The sequence below is a fragment of the Oncorhynchus mykiss genome, chromosome 19 (genome assembly GCF_057628025.1).
Source record: "Oncorhynchus mykiss isolate SJ-2025 chromosome 19, ASM5762802v1, whole genome shotgun sequence".
Lineage (NCBI taxonomy): Eukaryota > Metazoa > Chordata > Actinopteri > Salmoniformes > Salmonidae > Oncorhynchus > Oncorhynchus mykiss.
In genome coordinates, this window is record NC_143040.1 from 42,765,928 (window position 1) to 42,781,825 (window position 15,898).

A 15,898-nucleotide genomic window follows, 5' to 3' on the forward strand; every position below is an offset into this window, starting at 1 on the left:
GAAAGGAAATTATTGTACATTTCTTTCCACTTAATCAACAAGCAATAGAACAGCGAATCTGTTTTGGACAGAACTATAGTCAAGCAAACAAGAAAACCTATCAAATGTTAACCAATGCCAGCTACTCTTTTTTTTCTCTCTCTCACACACAGTTACCTGAGTGTGGCTTCTATGGAATGTATGATAAGATCCTGCTGTTCCGCCATGTTCCAGACTCAGAGAACATCCTCCAGCTGGTGAAATGTGCTACAGACATCACAGAGGGAGACCTGGTGGAGGTGGTGCTATCAGGTAAGACCAGTACTCACCACATGTTACACACTGCCTGGTTGAGGTGGTGCGATCAGGTAAAACCAGTGCTCACTACACACTACATGTTACACACTACACACTACCTGGTTGAGGTGGTGCGATCAGGTAAAACCAGTGCTCACTACACACTACATGTTACACACTACACACTGCCTGGTTGAGGTGATGCTATCAGGTAAGACTATAGTACACACTAGAACAGGGCTGTGTTCATTAGGCATCATACGGAAGAAAATAAACTGAAATGGGGAGGAACTACCCAAACTTGACCAATAAGAAACATTAATTGTGGTTTTCTGTTGCAAAATGTTTCAAAACATTTTGTTACGGCTGCCATGATATAAAACGACCCAGGCCCTCCTTAGGTCACACATGGCACAATGTCTTCCTCTGGATTGAGGTGTTTCCATCCATGCCCTACGCATTTGAATATGTAACATGCTCCTGTTTGAAGGTGAGTTCTGTTCACCTGTGTTCTGTTTCCATATAGGCTAATCTCTGTTTGCATATGTCGTATACAGTCATATGACCTTTTTTTCCACACAGTGTTTTAATGCAATAGAACATAGGCCTATTGCATTCACTGCTTCTCTTCAGCAGTTTTTTTCTGTTAGTTATGTAGCCACTAGAATGTACCATTTGATATAGGGAAGAGGGGTGAACTCTCCTATGAACCCTTGATTTTGAATAATAGCAGGAAGTAGAAGGTTCCTTTTTGTTTTTGTTCTAAATGCAGAACGTGTTCAAGCTTCATACAGATGGTGAACAGAGTACAAAGCATCTCCATAATAGCAGCTTGAAAAGGAGGAGAGCGATACAATGTTACCCAGCGTAATGGGCCAATCAGACGACACAATGATAATAGCGAGGACGTAATGTTACATTTCATAGTATTTAAATGGCATAAGCGTGTATATTGTCTTTGTGCTTAGCTAATAGCATACTGTGTGGTTAATTTGACTCAGTCATCACAACAGACAAGAACATGGATAACTGACTACATGACAAATACAGAGCTAGAGGGCATGCTGGTGTCTAGCTGATATAGCCAGCTACAAAAGATCATTCATTCAGATAATATCTTAAAACCACCACAGGGTTAGCTGCCAATCAGAAACACCAACACACAAGTCGTGATCTGGAAATGTGGAACTATGCCAATATGCAAATTAACCAATTACTGTAAGTTCTATCTCAGATGCCCGTCTCTTGTGAAGTAATAAAGCATTTATTAAAATAACCAAATAGTAAGTCGTCACACAAATCTTTAATCATCTTTGCGTATTGAACCAGTGATGTCGCTCTGCTTTGTTTTGGCAGTTTTCTGCTCCCCTCCACCCCCTCCAGTTGTTTGGCTGCCGCACCCGGCAAAAAATCAGGGGTGTGCTTATCCTAGCCCAGGAGTAGGAAGTGATCGAAGTATCGCGTTTGACACTGCTAAAGTGTTTTTACAAACGCTTGGCAGGCTTTCTCTTCCCCCTCTGTGTGTTACAGTATGGCAGGTAATTTAGTTGTGGCTGTGGTACAGAGACGGGGGGGGGGGGAGACATTGGGTAGATTGACACCTCCACTACCCCCTGGCTGCACTCCTTGCTGGGAAAGAGAGGGCTCAGGTGATTTAGTGATTTACATGCCCAGATGAACACATTCTCATGACACTTTTTAATGACACACTCGACAGCTGAGAGAGCAGTGAGCACAGAGCAAAAGTAACACAGGAAGAACCTTACAACTGTCAGAAAGAAGCAGTGAAGACTAGACTGTCTGTGATTATTAATTGTGATCATTCCCACTGTGCGGCTGCTCTGAACAAAATGTGTCCTCTGTTGACTGTGGTGTGTAAATTGTTGTCTAGTTCTGTTACTGTTTCAGCATCAGAGGCTGCGCGAAGTGAATAATAACAGAGAATTGCATGGATTCTAATGTGTGGCTATTGTGTTACATTATAAGAGGTCACATGTTGTGAAGGTTCACATGGGTATGTCTTACTGCACAGATGCCGCTAACACTGTCTGTGTCTGTCTGTCTGCAGTATTATTTTGTACTACTCTCGTTGTTCAGTTCATCTCAGCTTATGCTAGCACTCACATTTGAGGTAGAAGATCAAAACAAGTTATAACCTTGTTCTGTTCTTGACTCTTGATAAGCTCAGGAAGTATGAATGGAGAGAGCGTCATGCTAACATAGAGCAGCTACTATAGGAGGCTCACCACAGGGGCCAAATGCCAGAACACTTGTGCTCCACTGAACTCATCAATAAAATCATAAATTCCCTTCACAGAAAGAAAAATGGTAATGGTTGATAAATGAACATTACGGTGTGTTACACTATCCCATAGAGTTGTTTTCACCAGCCAGTCTTCCTGTCAAAGATCTCACGATTTGTCTTTCCTCGTTTGATCTTTTTCGACTTCTGGAGCAACTTAATGAGTGTGAAGGTGGATAGGATGCCAAGAACACGTTTGCTGTTACCAGCACGAGGGTGTGAACAACGTCGATTTGTTACGCTGGAACAGGATGGATGCTACTTGATGCAAAACGGGTGTGCACCCCAATCTGTAAACAGAAAAATGGGAGTGAGGAAGAAGGCAACTTTAACTCTACCCAATGATTTGTACACGGAACCGGTTTGTACACTGAAATGGAATACCCTAACACCATTTGCCGTTGTGAAACAGTAAAAGGATCAGTACTGTGCCATGCTGGAATGCAGAGATACTGTGTATCATGTGAGCTGGTCTTTACCACCACAGCGTATCTTTATATTCATCCGTGTTTGTTTTCTTTTAGTGTTTAAAGTTGTGTAGCGGCAAAAGCAGAAATGTCACTAGAACCACTAATTAGACATAGGTATTTATTTAGATAAGTAAGCCTACCTAGGTACCACATTCACATCCACACACTCGTCTTCTGAAATATGCAATGACAGTTACAGGTTGTTCAACTTCTAGCCATAGTGTTGCTTTTAAACAACAGGCAAAACAATCATTTGAATAAATGTAACTAATTTACCAAGCAGAATGGCTAATCAGAATGTATTCAGCGTGCTGAGACAAGCATGTTGGTGGGAAGATGTGTGAGTTTGATGAGGCAGTCTCATGCTGAGCTCTCCACTCTATCCCATTTGCCCAATGCAGCCTAACAGAATCAGCCAAAAAACACAACTCTAACTGCAGCAAAAAGCCTTTACCTCAAAATATACAAATACTGTACCAGCCAACAGCCAATAATTTTTTGTATTCTACATCCATTGTAAACATGGTACCACTACACTACTTCACTAATGGGTCACTATTCACAGAATACAACTCAGCTATTGAGTACTGATTAAATCTGGGGAATGTGAGGAACTGTGGAAATTCAACCATTGACTATTGTTGTTGACCTGTTCTAGCCTCTGCAACAGTGGAGGACTTCCAAATCCGTCCCCATGCCTTGTTTGTCCACTCCTACCGGGCCCCTGCCTTCTGTGACCACTGTGGAGAGATGCTGTGGGGCCTGGTGAGACAGGGCCTCAAGTGTGAAGGTAGGTACTGTACAGTAGGAGCCAAGGACTGCATCTCGAATGGCATCCTATTCCTTATATAGTGCCAGGGCTCTGGTCAAAAGTAGTGCACTTTGTAGTGTAATAGGGTACAATTTGGGATGCAACCCTGGGCCCATTTTAACACATTTCTTTAAGTTCCAGCCACTCCGACACTGTTAAGGAACTCTGTAAGAGAGAATTAGGGTACGTGGGATACAGGCCACCCAGGTGTACTCTAGTCTGAAGAGGTCTCCTCAGGGTTCATGGTGAGCAGCAAAGCCCCTGCTTGAGAACAATGTGTCTTCTGTTTGGCTGAAGTGGTAGTTGGAAAGGAGTTGGATAGGTAGTGCATGGAGTGGATGGAAGCAGACACAATAGCCTAGCATGTATAAAAGTTAGCAAGTACTTCTGTCTGACTGGAATGGTGGCCAGCTCATGAAGGAAACTCTCCCAAAGTTTCAACAATCCATGAATGACTTGGTCCATCAGATGATTCCTACTTTGTTCCATAAAGACAGTCTCTCACCAGTTTGATGCAAGTATAAAAATGACCACATTACACGTGAACTCACCTTTGCTCTGAAAACCGTCTGTTTTTCGCCGAAGGTTGTGGTCTGAACTATCACAAGCGCTGTGCGTTTAAAATCCCAAATAACTGCAGTGGTATCCGCAAGCGGAGGTTGTCCAATGTCTCTCTGACCGGCTTGACCACCCTGACCACCACACGGTCCAATGAGCCTTCGCCTTTCACCTCCGACGAGGCCTTACTGGTGAGTTTACCCCTGGTTACTGTGGGTCATCAGGAAGAGCCACTCACACATGCCCAAGCTCACACGGGCATGACAGCTGATACACACACACACACACACACACACACACACACACACACACACACACACACACACACACCACAGATTACTACATGCCCTATGCATTCCCAACCTCCCAATGACAAATTGTTGGATTACAATGAGAGTCATGTTCCTACTATAAAGGACTTGATGTGATTCTGCAAGGCCTGTTGCTTGTGTTCGTGATGAATTCTGTAGGAGCAGCTCTTTACTCAAGCAGCAGTCAGTCATGTGTGTGAATATCTGTTAGGTTTAACTATGAATTCTCTCCTCCCTGTGTGTGTCCCTGTCCTCTCCTCGCTGCATGCTCAGTCTTCTGTCACCTCCGGCATGGAGGTAGGTACCCCAATACCCTGTCCCCATTTACTCCTGTATTAAACCCAGCCATCACCTACTGCAGTGTGAATATGCCTATTCTCACCAGAAGCACTCTTTCTCTGTTTTTCCCTAAAGTGTCATATGCCCAAATAAGACAAAGAAGACAAAGAAAGGCGATTGAATTATATAATTGTAGTTTACGTAGTTGTTGCTTGTCATCTGTTACCTCCATGCCTACCATGTGCCTTGCCCTGCTACCCTCCGCAGCAGAAGGCACAGTCAGACATCTTTCCCGGCAGAGAGAGAAGGTCCTCTTCCTACACCGGCCGGCCCATAGAGTTAGACAAAATCCTCCTGTCCAAAGTCAAGGTGCCTCATACGTTTGTCGTCCACTCCTACACACGCCCCACCGTCTGCCAACACTGCAAGAAGCTACTCAAGGGTCTGTTCCGTCAAGGCCTGCAATGCAAAGGTACAGTAGGGCCTGGAGAGAGAGACTTGAGATCATGAGAGGTTGACTGGTGGTGGAGGAGGTGGTGATGCTGTAATAGTGTGTGACTCACTTGTGGGCTTTTACCAGCTCAATAGTTTCAGGTGGTATTATTTTGGGATATGTCGAGACTTGGTTGTCACAGAGTTGGCAAAGCTCACAGATTTTCAGATGTTTCTCCCTCAAGCTTTATTTGTGACATCTTGAATAACTATTATGGTCTGATTTTTAGATAGCCCTGTAACTGTATAATTACATGGTAATCACAAATGCAGCAACAGTGTTGTTACTTCCGTAGAGATTCCATAATTCACAGATACTCTGTACTGTAATTCTATGGTTACTACAGTGTAGACAAGCAGTCATGTTGCTTTCATTTATTTTGCTGCCAAAAACATTTGTCCCTGAAATGATGGCTGGGATTTTGTCTTTTTTTTAGCAGCCATTGTTAGTGTATGTGTAGAGCTGTACTGTATATATATATACGACAGAACAGGGTGTAATAGTATCATATGAGAGACGGTTCATGAGGTACTCTAGCTGACAGATAACATGTTGTTTTTAGTCACAGTGCTATTATACAGGTTTCAAGTGGATGTGCCAGCTATCTCTCTTTCCTTTATCTCTTTCTCTCCCCTCTTGCACACTCTCTCTGTCTCTCTCTCTCACACACATTCTCTCACACTCTCTCTGTTTCTCTCTCACGGTTACAGATTGCAAATTCAACTGTCATAAACGATGTGCGCCCAAAGTGCCAAACAACTGCCTTGGAGAAGTGTCTAAAAATGGAGGCAAGTCTCACTTTAGATAGTCATTATTTTGCTTTAAGTGTGGCAGATCTTTCCAACTAAGTGGTAGTCCATCTCATACATTTTTTAACAGAAATGTCACAGGATTGAGATGTTTTTCTTTCAATTCTGCAGCATTTACTTCAGTTGTCAGAGACTGTAGAAAGTCAATCAAATAGAATACCAGTTAAATTCTTGGAAGTACCAGAATGTTCCTTGTAAATATTGACCAAATTATGACTGTGAAATAACTTCACTGTTTTATTTTTTAAATCTCTTCTACTCTACCATTCAGATATTCTTAGTATTGTCCTCTTTTGTTTCTTCTTTCTTCTTCTTTAAAAAACAGGTATTCTTTGGCATACTTCAATTTACACTTTTTTCTAATTCCTTGTGTGTGTTTCCACTTGCTCCTCCTCCTCCAGAACTACTGAGCCCAGGGGCAGAGTCTGATTTGGTGATGGGGCAGGGTTGTGACGACCACGACAGTGACAGGAACAGTGGTCTCATGGATGACATGGAGGAGGCCGTGGTGACTGACACTGGCCTGCTGGAGGCTGGCCATGGGGAAATGGGAGAGCTCCACGACCCAGAGGACGACTCCAACAAGGCTATAAGGTGATTGACTGGACCTAGGACTAGGATTAGGCCAGAGGGACACCCCAATGGTCATAGTTCCTCGTACAATATCTACTCTAGCATACTGCTTAGAATGAAGCAATGTATTGGGAATTAGTATGTTGGTATGGGCGTTACTCTCAGGAGTGGTAGGACAATCATCTATCCTCAATCACAACTCTAACCCTAGCTTCAACCACATCCCGGTTAAACCCTAGCCTCAACCATAACTCTAACCCTAGCTTCAACCACATCCCGGTTCAACCCTAGCCTCAACCACAACTCTAACCCTAGCTTCAACCACATCCCGGTTCAACCCTAGCCTCAACCACAACTCTAACCCTATCTTCAACCACATCCCGGTTTAACCCTAGCCTCAACCACAACTCTAACCCTAGCTTCGTGTCCACATCCCATTTCAACCCTGGCCTCAGTCACAATTTTAACCCTTGCTTCATGTCTACATCCCGGTTCAACCCTAACCCTTGTTTCATGTCCACATCCCGGTTCTATCCTTACCTTAGCTTCATGTCCACACCACGGCGTAACCATAACCATAGCCATAACCAATATTCCCTCTAAGCTGCGCGCAGTAGCCCCAGGACTGCCGTGCACGTGCACGATCAGAAGAGATGTCAGTCCGCAGAGAGAAGCACGAGATGGAAGTTCACTCAACTTTTTAGAGCAGTGGTAACCAACCGGTCGTTCGCAATCGACTGGTCGATCTCCAAACATTTCTGTAAAAAAGCCAACTATAAAGCCTTTTTAATTTTTTTTGTCTCGGGCTGTCAGTGGTAGGTGCACCCAATTCAGCTGCCCTACACACCGGGTAGGCGGGCCCGGAGAGCAAATCAAGTGCACTATAGGCCTACCGCTGGCCAATCAGATGGTTCAGATTACCGTGTCTGCAGTAATTTAGCAGGCATAAAAGAAAGCTACAGAAAAGTTGATACTATGAGATTTCAAAATGTTTAAAACCATGACTAGAGACTGTCAATGAATACAGAAAAGAGCTACTGTTTTTATGACTGAGTTCATGTTTAAGTTCTTACTCAGCCATGTCAACACTTTGTATTCAACACTTTTATAAACCATAAGATGTGTGTTCTTCCTATTTCCACTCAGTGCTACAACAAGCAGTAATGAATGAGTAGGAAAGTATCGATAGGTTTGCATTGTTATTATAAATGGCTTGGGTCTTTTTTAATATTGAGGAATATTTCACTTTTCATAGGAGTAACACCATGAATTTGTACATGAGGCAGAAATAATGAGGCGCAACTCGAATTTCACTAACAGCTGAAAGACACTGACATTTTTGGTCAGTGTCAGTGGAAGGAAGGGAGAGCGGAGGGATGTTGAGAGACGGACCATCAGTCTGCTCCTCTCTCCCTCCACTGAGACTGATCATCAGATGCAGGCACCATCAGCCCAGTAAAATAAAAAGCTAATTATTTACATTTTCACTCAAACCGCTGTGCCTCACAAGTAATACAACAACGAATCTATTACCGGTGTGATCATATAGCCTACCTCAAATTTGGATATATATTTTTAAAAATGTCCCGAACAACAATGCATTGGCAGGGCAATTCAAGCAAAGCCAATATGCCCTGGTAATATATTGGGCCTATAGCATACTGCACAAACCTCATTGCTACAGTACTGTTTTTAATTGGTTAATGTTGCATAGGTTTACGTTTATTAAGTAATGTAAAAAAAATAAAAAATCTGAGCGGTAGCTCTCGTCTTGCATTTTGACTCAGAAAGTGATCTTGACTCTTTACTGTGATAATTGTGATCGAATCAACACAATATTAGCAACTTTCAATGCAACATACCGAAACAAAACTAACAATGCAAGAGATTTTGTTGTAGGCAGAACGCAGCAGAGTAGGATTTTAGTGCATTGACACACATGACTCGTACTCTATGCAGACCGGTGTGACATAACCAATCAGAGCTGCAGTAGGCCTATATGCAAATAAACCATTGCCATATATGGATCTGCACCATTCCCTTTGAACTGGACTGTGTTTACAGCATGAGCGGTCGTGAGTAGATGCGCTTGTTTGGAGATAAAAGCAAGAGCTGCATGTAGCCACGTGTACACATTTTGTTAATATCTTTTGCTAGTTAGTGAGTTATCAGCCCAGTTATAGATCATTTGTAGTCAGCAGTAGGGGAGTGATTTCTTCCTACAATAGCACAAAATATGTACATTTCTAGACATCTTTGAAAAGCGAGTCAGGTAAAAAAGCTTTTTTTTGTCTTAAATGGGCAGTGTTGTATTTTGAGACAAGCTTGAATAATTTAACCATTATTTAACTAGGCAAGCCAGTTAAGAACAAATGATTATTTTACAATGACGGCCTACCCCGGCCAAACCCTCCCCTAAGCCGGACGAAGTTGGACCAGTTGTGTGGCGCCCTATAGGACTCCCGATCACAGCCGGTTGTGATACAGCCCGGGATCGAACCAGGGTCTGTAGTGATGCCTTTAGCACTGAGATGCGGTACCTTAGACCGCTGTGCCACTCGGGAGCCCAAGTTCCCCTTTAACCCCAAGCTCTCGAGTGTTAAGTAGCCAATAGTAATAATGGGAATAAAAATGCATTTTATTTTGTAAAGCAGTTTCTTGCATCAAACAACACAACATATTCAGTCACCTCTTTGTCTGAAGGACAAGTGGATGAACAGTTTAATGTCAAACCCTGCATGTTTTTTTCAATGTAGGCCTACATTGAACACCACAAATTGGCTGCTACTGTAGGCTGAATGACAGAACAGCCATTTCCATGTTAAAATGTTGTCACGCTGGTATAAAGGATTTGGAGACAGGCGCAGGAATACACAATAGGGGTTTTTAATACTCCCAAAACAAACACGTATACAAAAACACTGGGCTGTACCCAAACAAAAGAGCGAGGGTAAACCTTGTTGAACGACATGGGACGATACCCGTAATACACAATATATAAAGCACGCAGCATAACAGCTACACCAACACATAGGTACTCACACAACCAACGGACATGGAAAGAATAACCTACAAAGACAGGGAACAGAGGGCACATACATAACATTCTAATCAGGGGAAATGGGAACCAGGTGTGTAATCAGACAAGACAGTCTGGGGTTGATGATAATGGAACCAGGTGTGTGAAATCAGACAAGACAGTCCGGGGTTGATGATAATGAATCCCGTTCAGTGAAGCCTAGAATGCCGGTGACATAGACCTCCGGAACTGGTGAACAGAATGAGCAGTAGTACCGGGGGGATCCGTGACAAATGTTATGTGATGCATTTTCTCCATTGTTTTTTATGGCAGGCCACTCTGGTAGGCCTACATTATGATCAAATAGCCACAGTAGCCTACTTGGCCGCTGATAAAACTGTAACTTAAAGCGGGTACAGCCTCAGTGTTCACAGTTAAACTGTAACCTAAAGCGGGTACAGCCTCAGTGTTCACAGTTAAACTGTAACCTAAAGCGGGTACAGCCTCAGTGTTCACAGTTAAACTGTAACTTAAAGCGGGTACAGCCTCAGTGTTCACAGTTAAACTGTAACCTAAAGTGGGTACAGCCTCAGTGTTCACAGTTAAACTGTAACCTAAAGCGGGTACAGCCTCAGTGTTCACAGTTAAACTGTAACCTAAAGCGGGTACAGCCTCAGTGTTCACAGTTAAACTGTAACTTAAAGCGGGTACAGCCTCAGTGTTCACAGTTAAACTGTAACCTAAAGCGGGTACAGCCTCAGTGTTCACAGTTAAACTGTAACCTAAAGTGGGTACAGCCTCAATGTTCACAGTTAAACTGTAACCTAAAGCGGGTACAGCCTCAGTGTTCACAGAAAACACACAGTTTGTGCTCATCAGACCTGAAATTTGCTCATTGCCGAAAGAATTAGAGGGAACATTGGCCATAACCCTACCTGAGTCCTAATGTTAAGAAAAGCATTCACACCGCCAGAGTTTTATGTTTGACTCCCTTCATTCCAAAGCCCATCTACTAGCAACAACATCCCGCTGATGCGAGTGGTCCAGTCAGTCAAACACACCAAGAGGAAAAGCAGTAATGTCATGAAGGAAGGTTGGCTAGTGCACTTCACCAGTAAAGACACTCTGGTAAGTCTGATTGTCTTAATGTATTTTTGTCACATCAAATAATCAATCTTCTGTAGAGTGGCAAAATTCCAGGATTTCTGGAAAACCAGAATTTGGGGGAAATTTCTGGAATTTTGCAACACTAATCTGACAACATTTTATAGACTTGATCATCTTTTCTGTGCTGTTTTTCTTTAATGTCTTGTATGATTTGTGTATGTGTATTTTGTGATTGTCGATTGAATTTTCCCGCTGTTGGAATGATAGACTTTACTTGTTACAGGGTTATTAAGACAGTGTTATTACTGTGAGCCAACGCCGTGGTACTTGTTACAGGGTTATTAAAAAGTATTAGTACTGTGAGCCAACGCTGTGGTACTTGTTACAGAAGCGTTTCATAAAGTATTGGTCGGTACCCAAAGTGGGTTGCGGACGTGTTAAGGGTGGGCGACGTAAATGTATAATTATTTAATTAATTACTTGAATTTATTTGGCCAAGTGCAACTGCGCTCTCGGTTCAGTGCGCTCTCTGCTTAGCAGCGGTGTCTGCTCAGTTTGGCAGCTGCGCGAGTGGGAGAGGTAGAGGGAGATGCCCGTGTGCCTCGCGGTTTTCTGGATATTTTTCCTGCAGTTTTGTTGAAGATCACTCCGCGACCCACACGCTGCAGAGCTGTCGTTCAAGCCACTGACTTGTTATTCCCACTGGCAATCACTCACCGCTGTCACGAAATGGACTCATGCTAGCCACAAGTTCTGACTGAGCTCAATCGTCATGAAACGCAAATACAGTGATTACTTTTAGTCTCTTTCATACAAACTTTGAGAAATAACGAGGAGCGCCCACAATGTGTTTTGTGTGGGGAAGTGCAAACACTCACATATTTCTGGGTTGCTCATCTGCAGCAGGAAGCAGTCTCCTGCCTGACTGAGAAAGCAGTAGATGTTCTGATCCAGTTTGGCACCACATACCTATGCAAGTCAGGGTTCTCAAGTACAGAAACAGTGTCAATGCTGAGCATGGCCTCAGTGTTGCACTATCAAAAACGGAGCCCAGAATAGACCTGCTTGTTGAAAACTTCAACCAGCCACACACCTCTCATTAGGATTGTGTGTTTTCTGGTCTACATCTGTGTGATGTGATCAATCAGTTTATTCCAGTTCAGAATTTTAAAAATGTATTTTAACAGCAACCTAGACAGGTATGTAAGAGTGTTTTTAATGCTGAACAATAAACATGAAAAGATATTTATGGGTATTTCATTGTTATTTGTTTTTGTCTATATTGCATATTTTTAGGCATAAAGGCAATGAAATGTACCGATATTTACGTATAGTTGCATATTTTCCTAAGCTTGGGTCCCAGGAAACCACAGAATTTCAAATTTGGGTCCAGGCTAAAAAAGTTTAAGAACCCCTATGTTACAGGGTTATTAAGATTACTGTGAGCCAATATTATGGTACTTGTTAGAGGGTTATTATGACGGTGTTATTACTGTGAGCCAATATTGTGGTACTTGTTAAAGGGTTATTATGACAGTGTTATTACTGTGAGCCAATATTATGGTACTTGTTAGAGGGTTATTATGACGGTGTTATTACTGTGAGCCAACACTGTGGTACTTGTTACAGGGTTATTAAGACAGTGTTATTACTGTGAGCTAAAACTGTTACTTGTTATAGGGTTATTATGACGGTGTTATTACTGTGAGCCAACACTGTTACTGTTACAGGGTTATTAAGACAGTGTTATTACTGTGAGCCAACACTGTGGTACTTGTTAGAGGGTTATTATGACGGTGTTATTACTGTGAGCCAACACTGTTACTGTTACAGGGTTATTAAGACAGTGTTATTACTGTGAGCCAACACTGTGGTACTTGTTAGAGGGTTATTATGACGGTGTTATTACTGTGAGCCAACACTGTTACTGTTACAGGGTTATTAAGACAGTGTTATTACTGTGAGCCAACACTGTGGTACTTGTTAGAGGGTTATTATGACGGTGTTATTACTGTGAGCCAACACTGTTACTGTTACAGGGTTATTAAGACAGTGTTATTACTGTGAGCCAACACTGTGGTACTTGTTACAGGGTTATTAAGACAGTGTTATTACTGTGAGCTAACACTGTTACTTGTTATAGGGTTATTAAGACAGTGTTATTACTGTGAGCCAACACTGTGGTACTTGTTACAGGGTTATTCACAAGACAGTATTTGTACTGTGAGCCAACACTGTGTTACTGTAGGTCTATAGAGTACTGCACAGTATGTGCCAACCAACAGCCCATGTTTAATACATGCTCCATTAGTGTGTGTGATTGTTTGATAAATAATGACCAGCAAAGTGTCAAATTCAGTTGTAGTACAAGAACATGGGCACCTCTCCATTCTGTTGTTCAATCTCCCAGGTGATTTTATGGATACAAAGTTTCGACCATTTGGTCTTCACCAGGCATCCATGTTTACCTCTAGCACCTGCAAAAAAAGTTCCTCCAATCTGCTATGGGCACTGACCTACGGCATAATAGATGCATAGTAGATGGGGAACCCCCAGAGATGGAACACACCATGAACATATGGAATGTTGTTCCAGTCTGTGACAGCGGTAGTTAACAACGCTCTCGGTCTGTTTCCACTACAGAGGAAAAGACACTACTGGAGACTGGACAGCAAATGCATCACGCTTTTCCAGAATGACACAGGAAGCAAATACTACAAGGTTGGAAATCAACTGTTTTGAAATCGATCAATTGAAATTGTATGTTGTATAGATTATTATGGGTGAGGAGTGAGTGAAATTCAAGAACTGAAGTTAATACAAACAAATTTACTGTCATTATGGGTATGAATAAGACAAGGTTAACAAGCGCATGCAGTTTTATTCTGGGATAGATTAAAGCAGAATGAATTGACTAGATTCTGGGATAGATTAAAGCTAATATAAATGATAAGCAGATAAGCAGGTTGCAATCACTTTGTCATATAAACATTGATGGAGAATTGATTTACGGTATAATGTCATTTGTAGTGGCAAGAAATAGGCAGCCTGGACCATCAACACATTGATCAGATTGAAATATAAGTACTCTAACCACTACTGTTAATTAAGTGCCTACATCAATCAGTCACATTTATTTCAAAAAGCCCTTTTTACAACCGCTGTTGTCACGAAGCTCTTTACAGTAACTTGACCTCAAACAGCTAGGAACAATACTACCTCTGCTGTGTGGCAGGAAATTCCATTGTCAGAGGTGTTGTCTCTGGACCCAGCCAAGACCTTCAACCTGCTGTCTGAGGGCTCCAACGCCCACTGCTTTGAGATCACTACGGCCAGTCTGGTCTACTACATAGGGGAGAACCTGGCAAGGCCGGAGGGCCCGGGGAGCATGTCGGCCCACGGCAGTATGCTGGTCAGTGGGGTCGGGCCGGACGTCGCTCGTATGTGGGAGATCGCCATCCAGCACGCCCTCATGCCCGCCATCTCAAAAGGACTGTCGCACGGGTCACGCCACGGTGGCCACAGTATGTATAAGCAGAATGAATTGACTAGATTCTGGGATAGATTAAAGCTAATAGAAATGAATGGATTTGAATGGAAGCAACCCTGTCTTACTCAGCACTAAGGTTGCAAAATTCTGGTAACTTTCTCAAGTAAAGCTGGATTTTCTCAAAGACTGGGAATTTTTGGGAAAGTTCCCAGAATTTGGCAAACCTACTCAGCACTAGGGAGGAACACTCAAGGTTATAGTATGGAATACTCTTAAAGATATGATTAACACCTCTTACACCAACAGAGGATGTTTCCATCAGCATTTCAGTGTCCAACTGCCAGATTCAAGAGAACGTGGTAAGTAGGATTTGGTCTCACGTTATTTGAACGAGCCTATGGATTTGTTCACATTTTCACTCAGATTTAGTGTGTCTGATATTGCAGTAATGGAAGGTACATTTATAGTCACATTGGCTCCACATCTAGTTTATGTCTGCTCCTCGTGCATAGTCAGATTTCTGAGTTGAGATCATCCCCTAAGTAGCTCAAATGGTGATTATTTTGATTACCCACTCAGCGAAGCAGTTGCCATAGCTACTGTCAATAATTAGTCACAGTACCACTGGTTATAATTGTATTTCTGGGAAAGTCTTCCAGACGTGTATGGGATTAGTGGATATTAAGTTGCCAGATGAGAAGAGATAAAAGTGATTGTAGACAAGTATTTCTGACAGTATACACTTGAAGCTTTCATTTAAACCATTGACTGGATTTTTACACCTACAGGATATCAGCTCAGTGTATCAGATATTCCCGGATGAAGTCCTAGGATCGGGGCAATTTGGGATTGTTTATGGAGGTGATGCATTTGTACCACCTTGTCACACCGATAACCTGTAAAAAAAAAAAAAATGAGGAACACATCCTTGATATCAATTCTCTCCTGATCTTATCCTAGCAAAATATTTGCATGACCAAGGAGGTGTGTATTGTATTGAGTCATACATATAGTGCATTGCTATTAATCAGATTAAATGTCATCTTTTTTTTTAAGTATTTGAGATAATCATTAATTATAAGAAGTCACACCTGCATAAACATGTAACTTGACTTTGATTCCTCCATAATATAATGTCTCCATACTACAGGAAAGCACCGAAAAACTGGCCGGGATGTAGCAATTAAGATCATTGACAAGTTACGCTTCCCCACCAAGCAGGAGAGCCAGCTACGCAATGAGGTCGCCATCCTTCAGGTAAACACACATCAGCATGCATGGCCCAGTGTGCTCCTATGAAACATTTTTATTAGAAACATTACTACTTTTATCAGATGTTGCCAGACACACGTTATGTGGAGCACATGACAAAACAACACCTAAAGACAAAAATAGAGCGA

At 42.4% G+C, this 15,898-nt stretch overlaps 1 protein-coding gene across 1 annotated transcript in view; it reads left to right on the forward strand.

The window, feature by feature from the left end:
- The window catches only part of prkd1 (protein kinase D1), a 55,013-nt gene that overhangs the window by 33,917 nt on the left and 5,198 nt on the right, over window positions 1-15,898 (forward strand). The window contains exons 2-14 of the mRNA XM_021573990.3: window positions 153-291; window positions 3,707-3,838; window positions 4,445-4,608; window positions 5,002-5,025; window positions 5,275-5,479; window positions 6,211-6,288; window positions 6,711-6,903; window positions 10,906-11,029; window positions 13,652-13,729; window positions 14,244-14,532; window positions 14,805-14,857; window positions 15,287-15,359; window positions 15,649-15,755. Of these exons, the coding sequence (XP_021429665.3) occupies window positions 153-291; window positions 3,707-3,838; window positions 4,445-4,608; window positions 5,002-5,025; window positions 5,275-5,479; window positions 6,211-6,288; window positions 6,711-6,903; window positions 10,906-11,029; window positions 13,652-13,729; window positions 14,244-14,532; window positions 14,805-14,857; window positions 15,287-15,359; window positions 15,649-15,755 (1,659 nt within the window). The remainder of the gene's footprint in view (window positions 1-152; window positions 292-3,706; window positions 3,839-4,444; window positions 4,609-5,001; window positions 5,026-5,274; window positions 5,480-6,210; window positions 6,289-6,710; window positions 6,904-10,905; window positions 11,030-13,651; window positions 13,730-14,243; window positions 14,533-14,804; window positions 14,858-15,286; window positions 15,360-15,648; window positions 15,756-15,898) is intronic.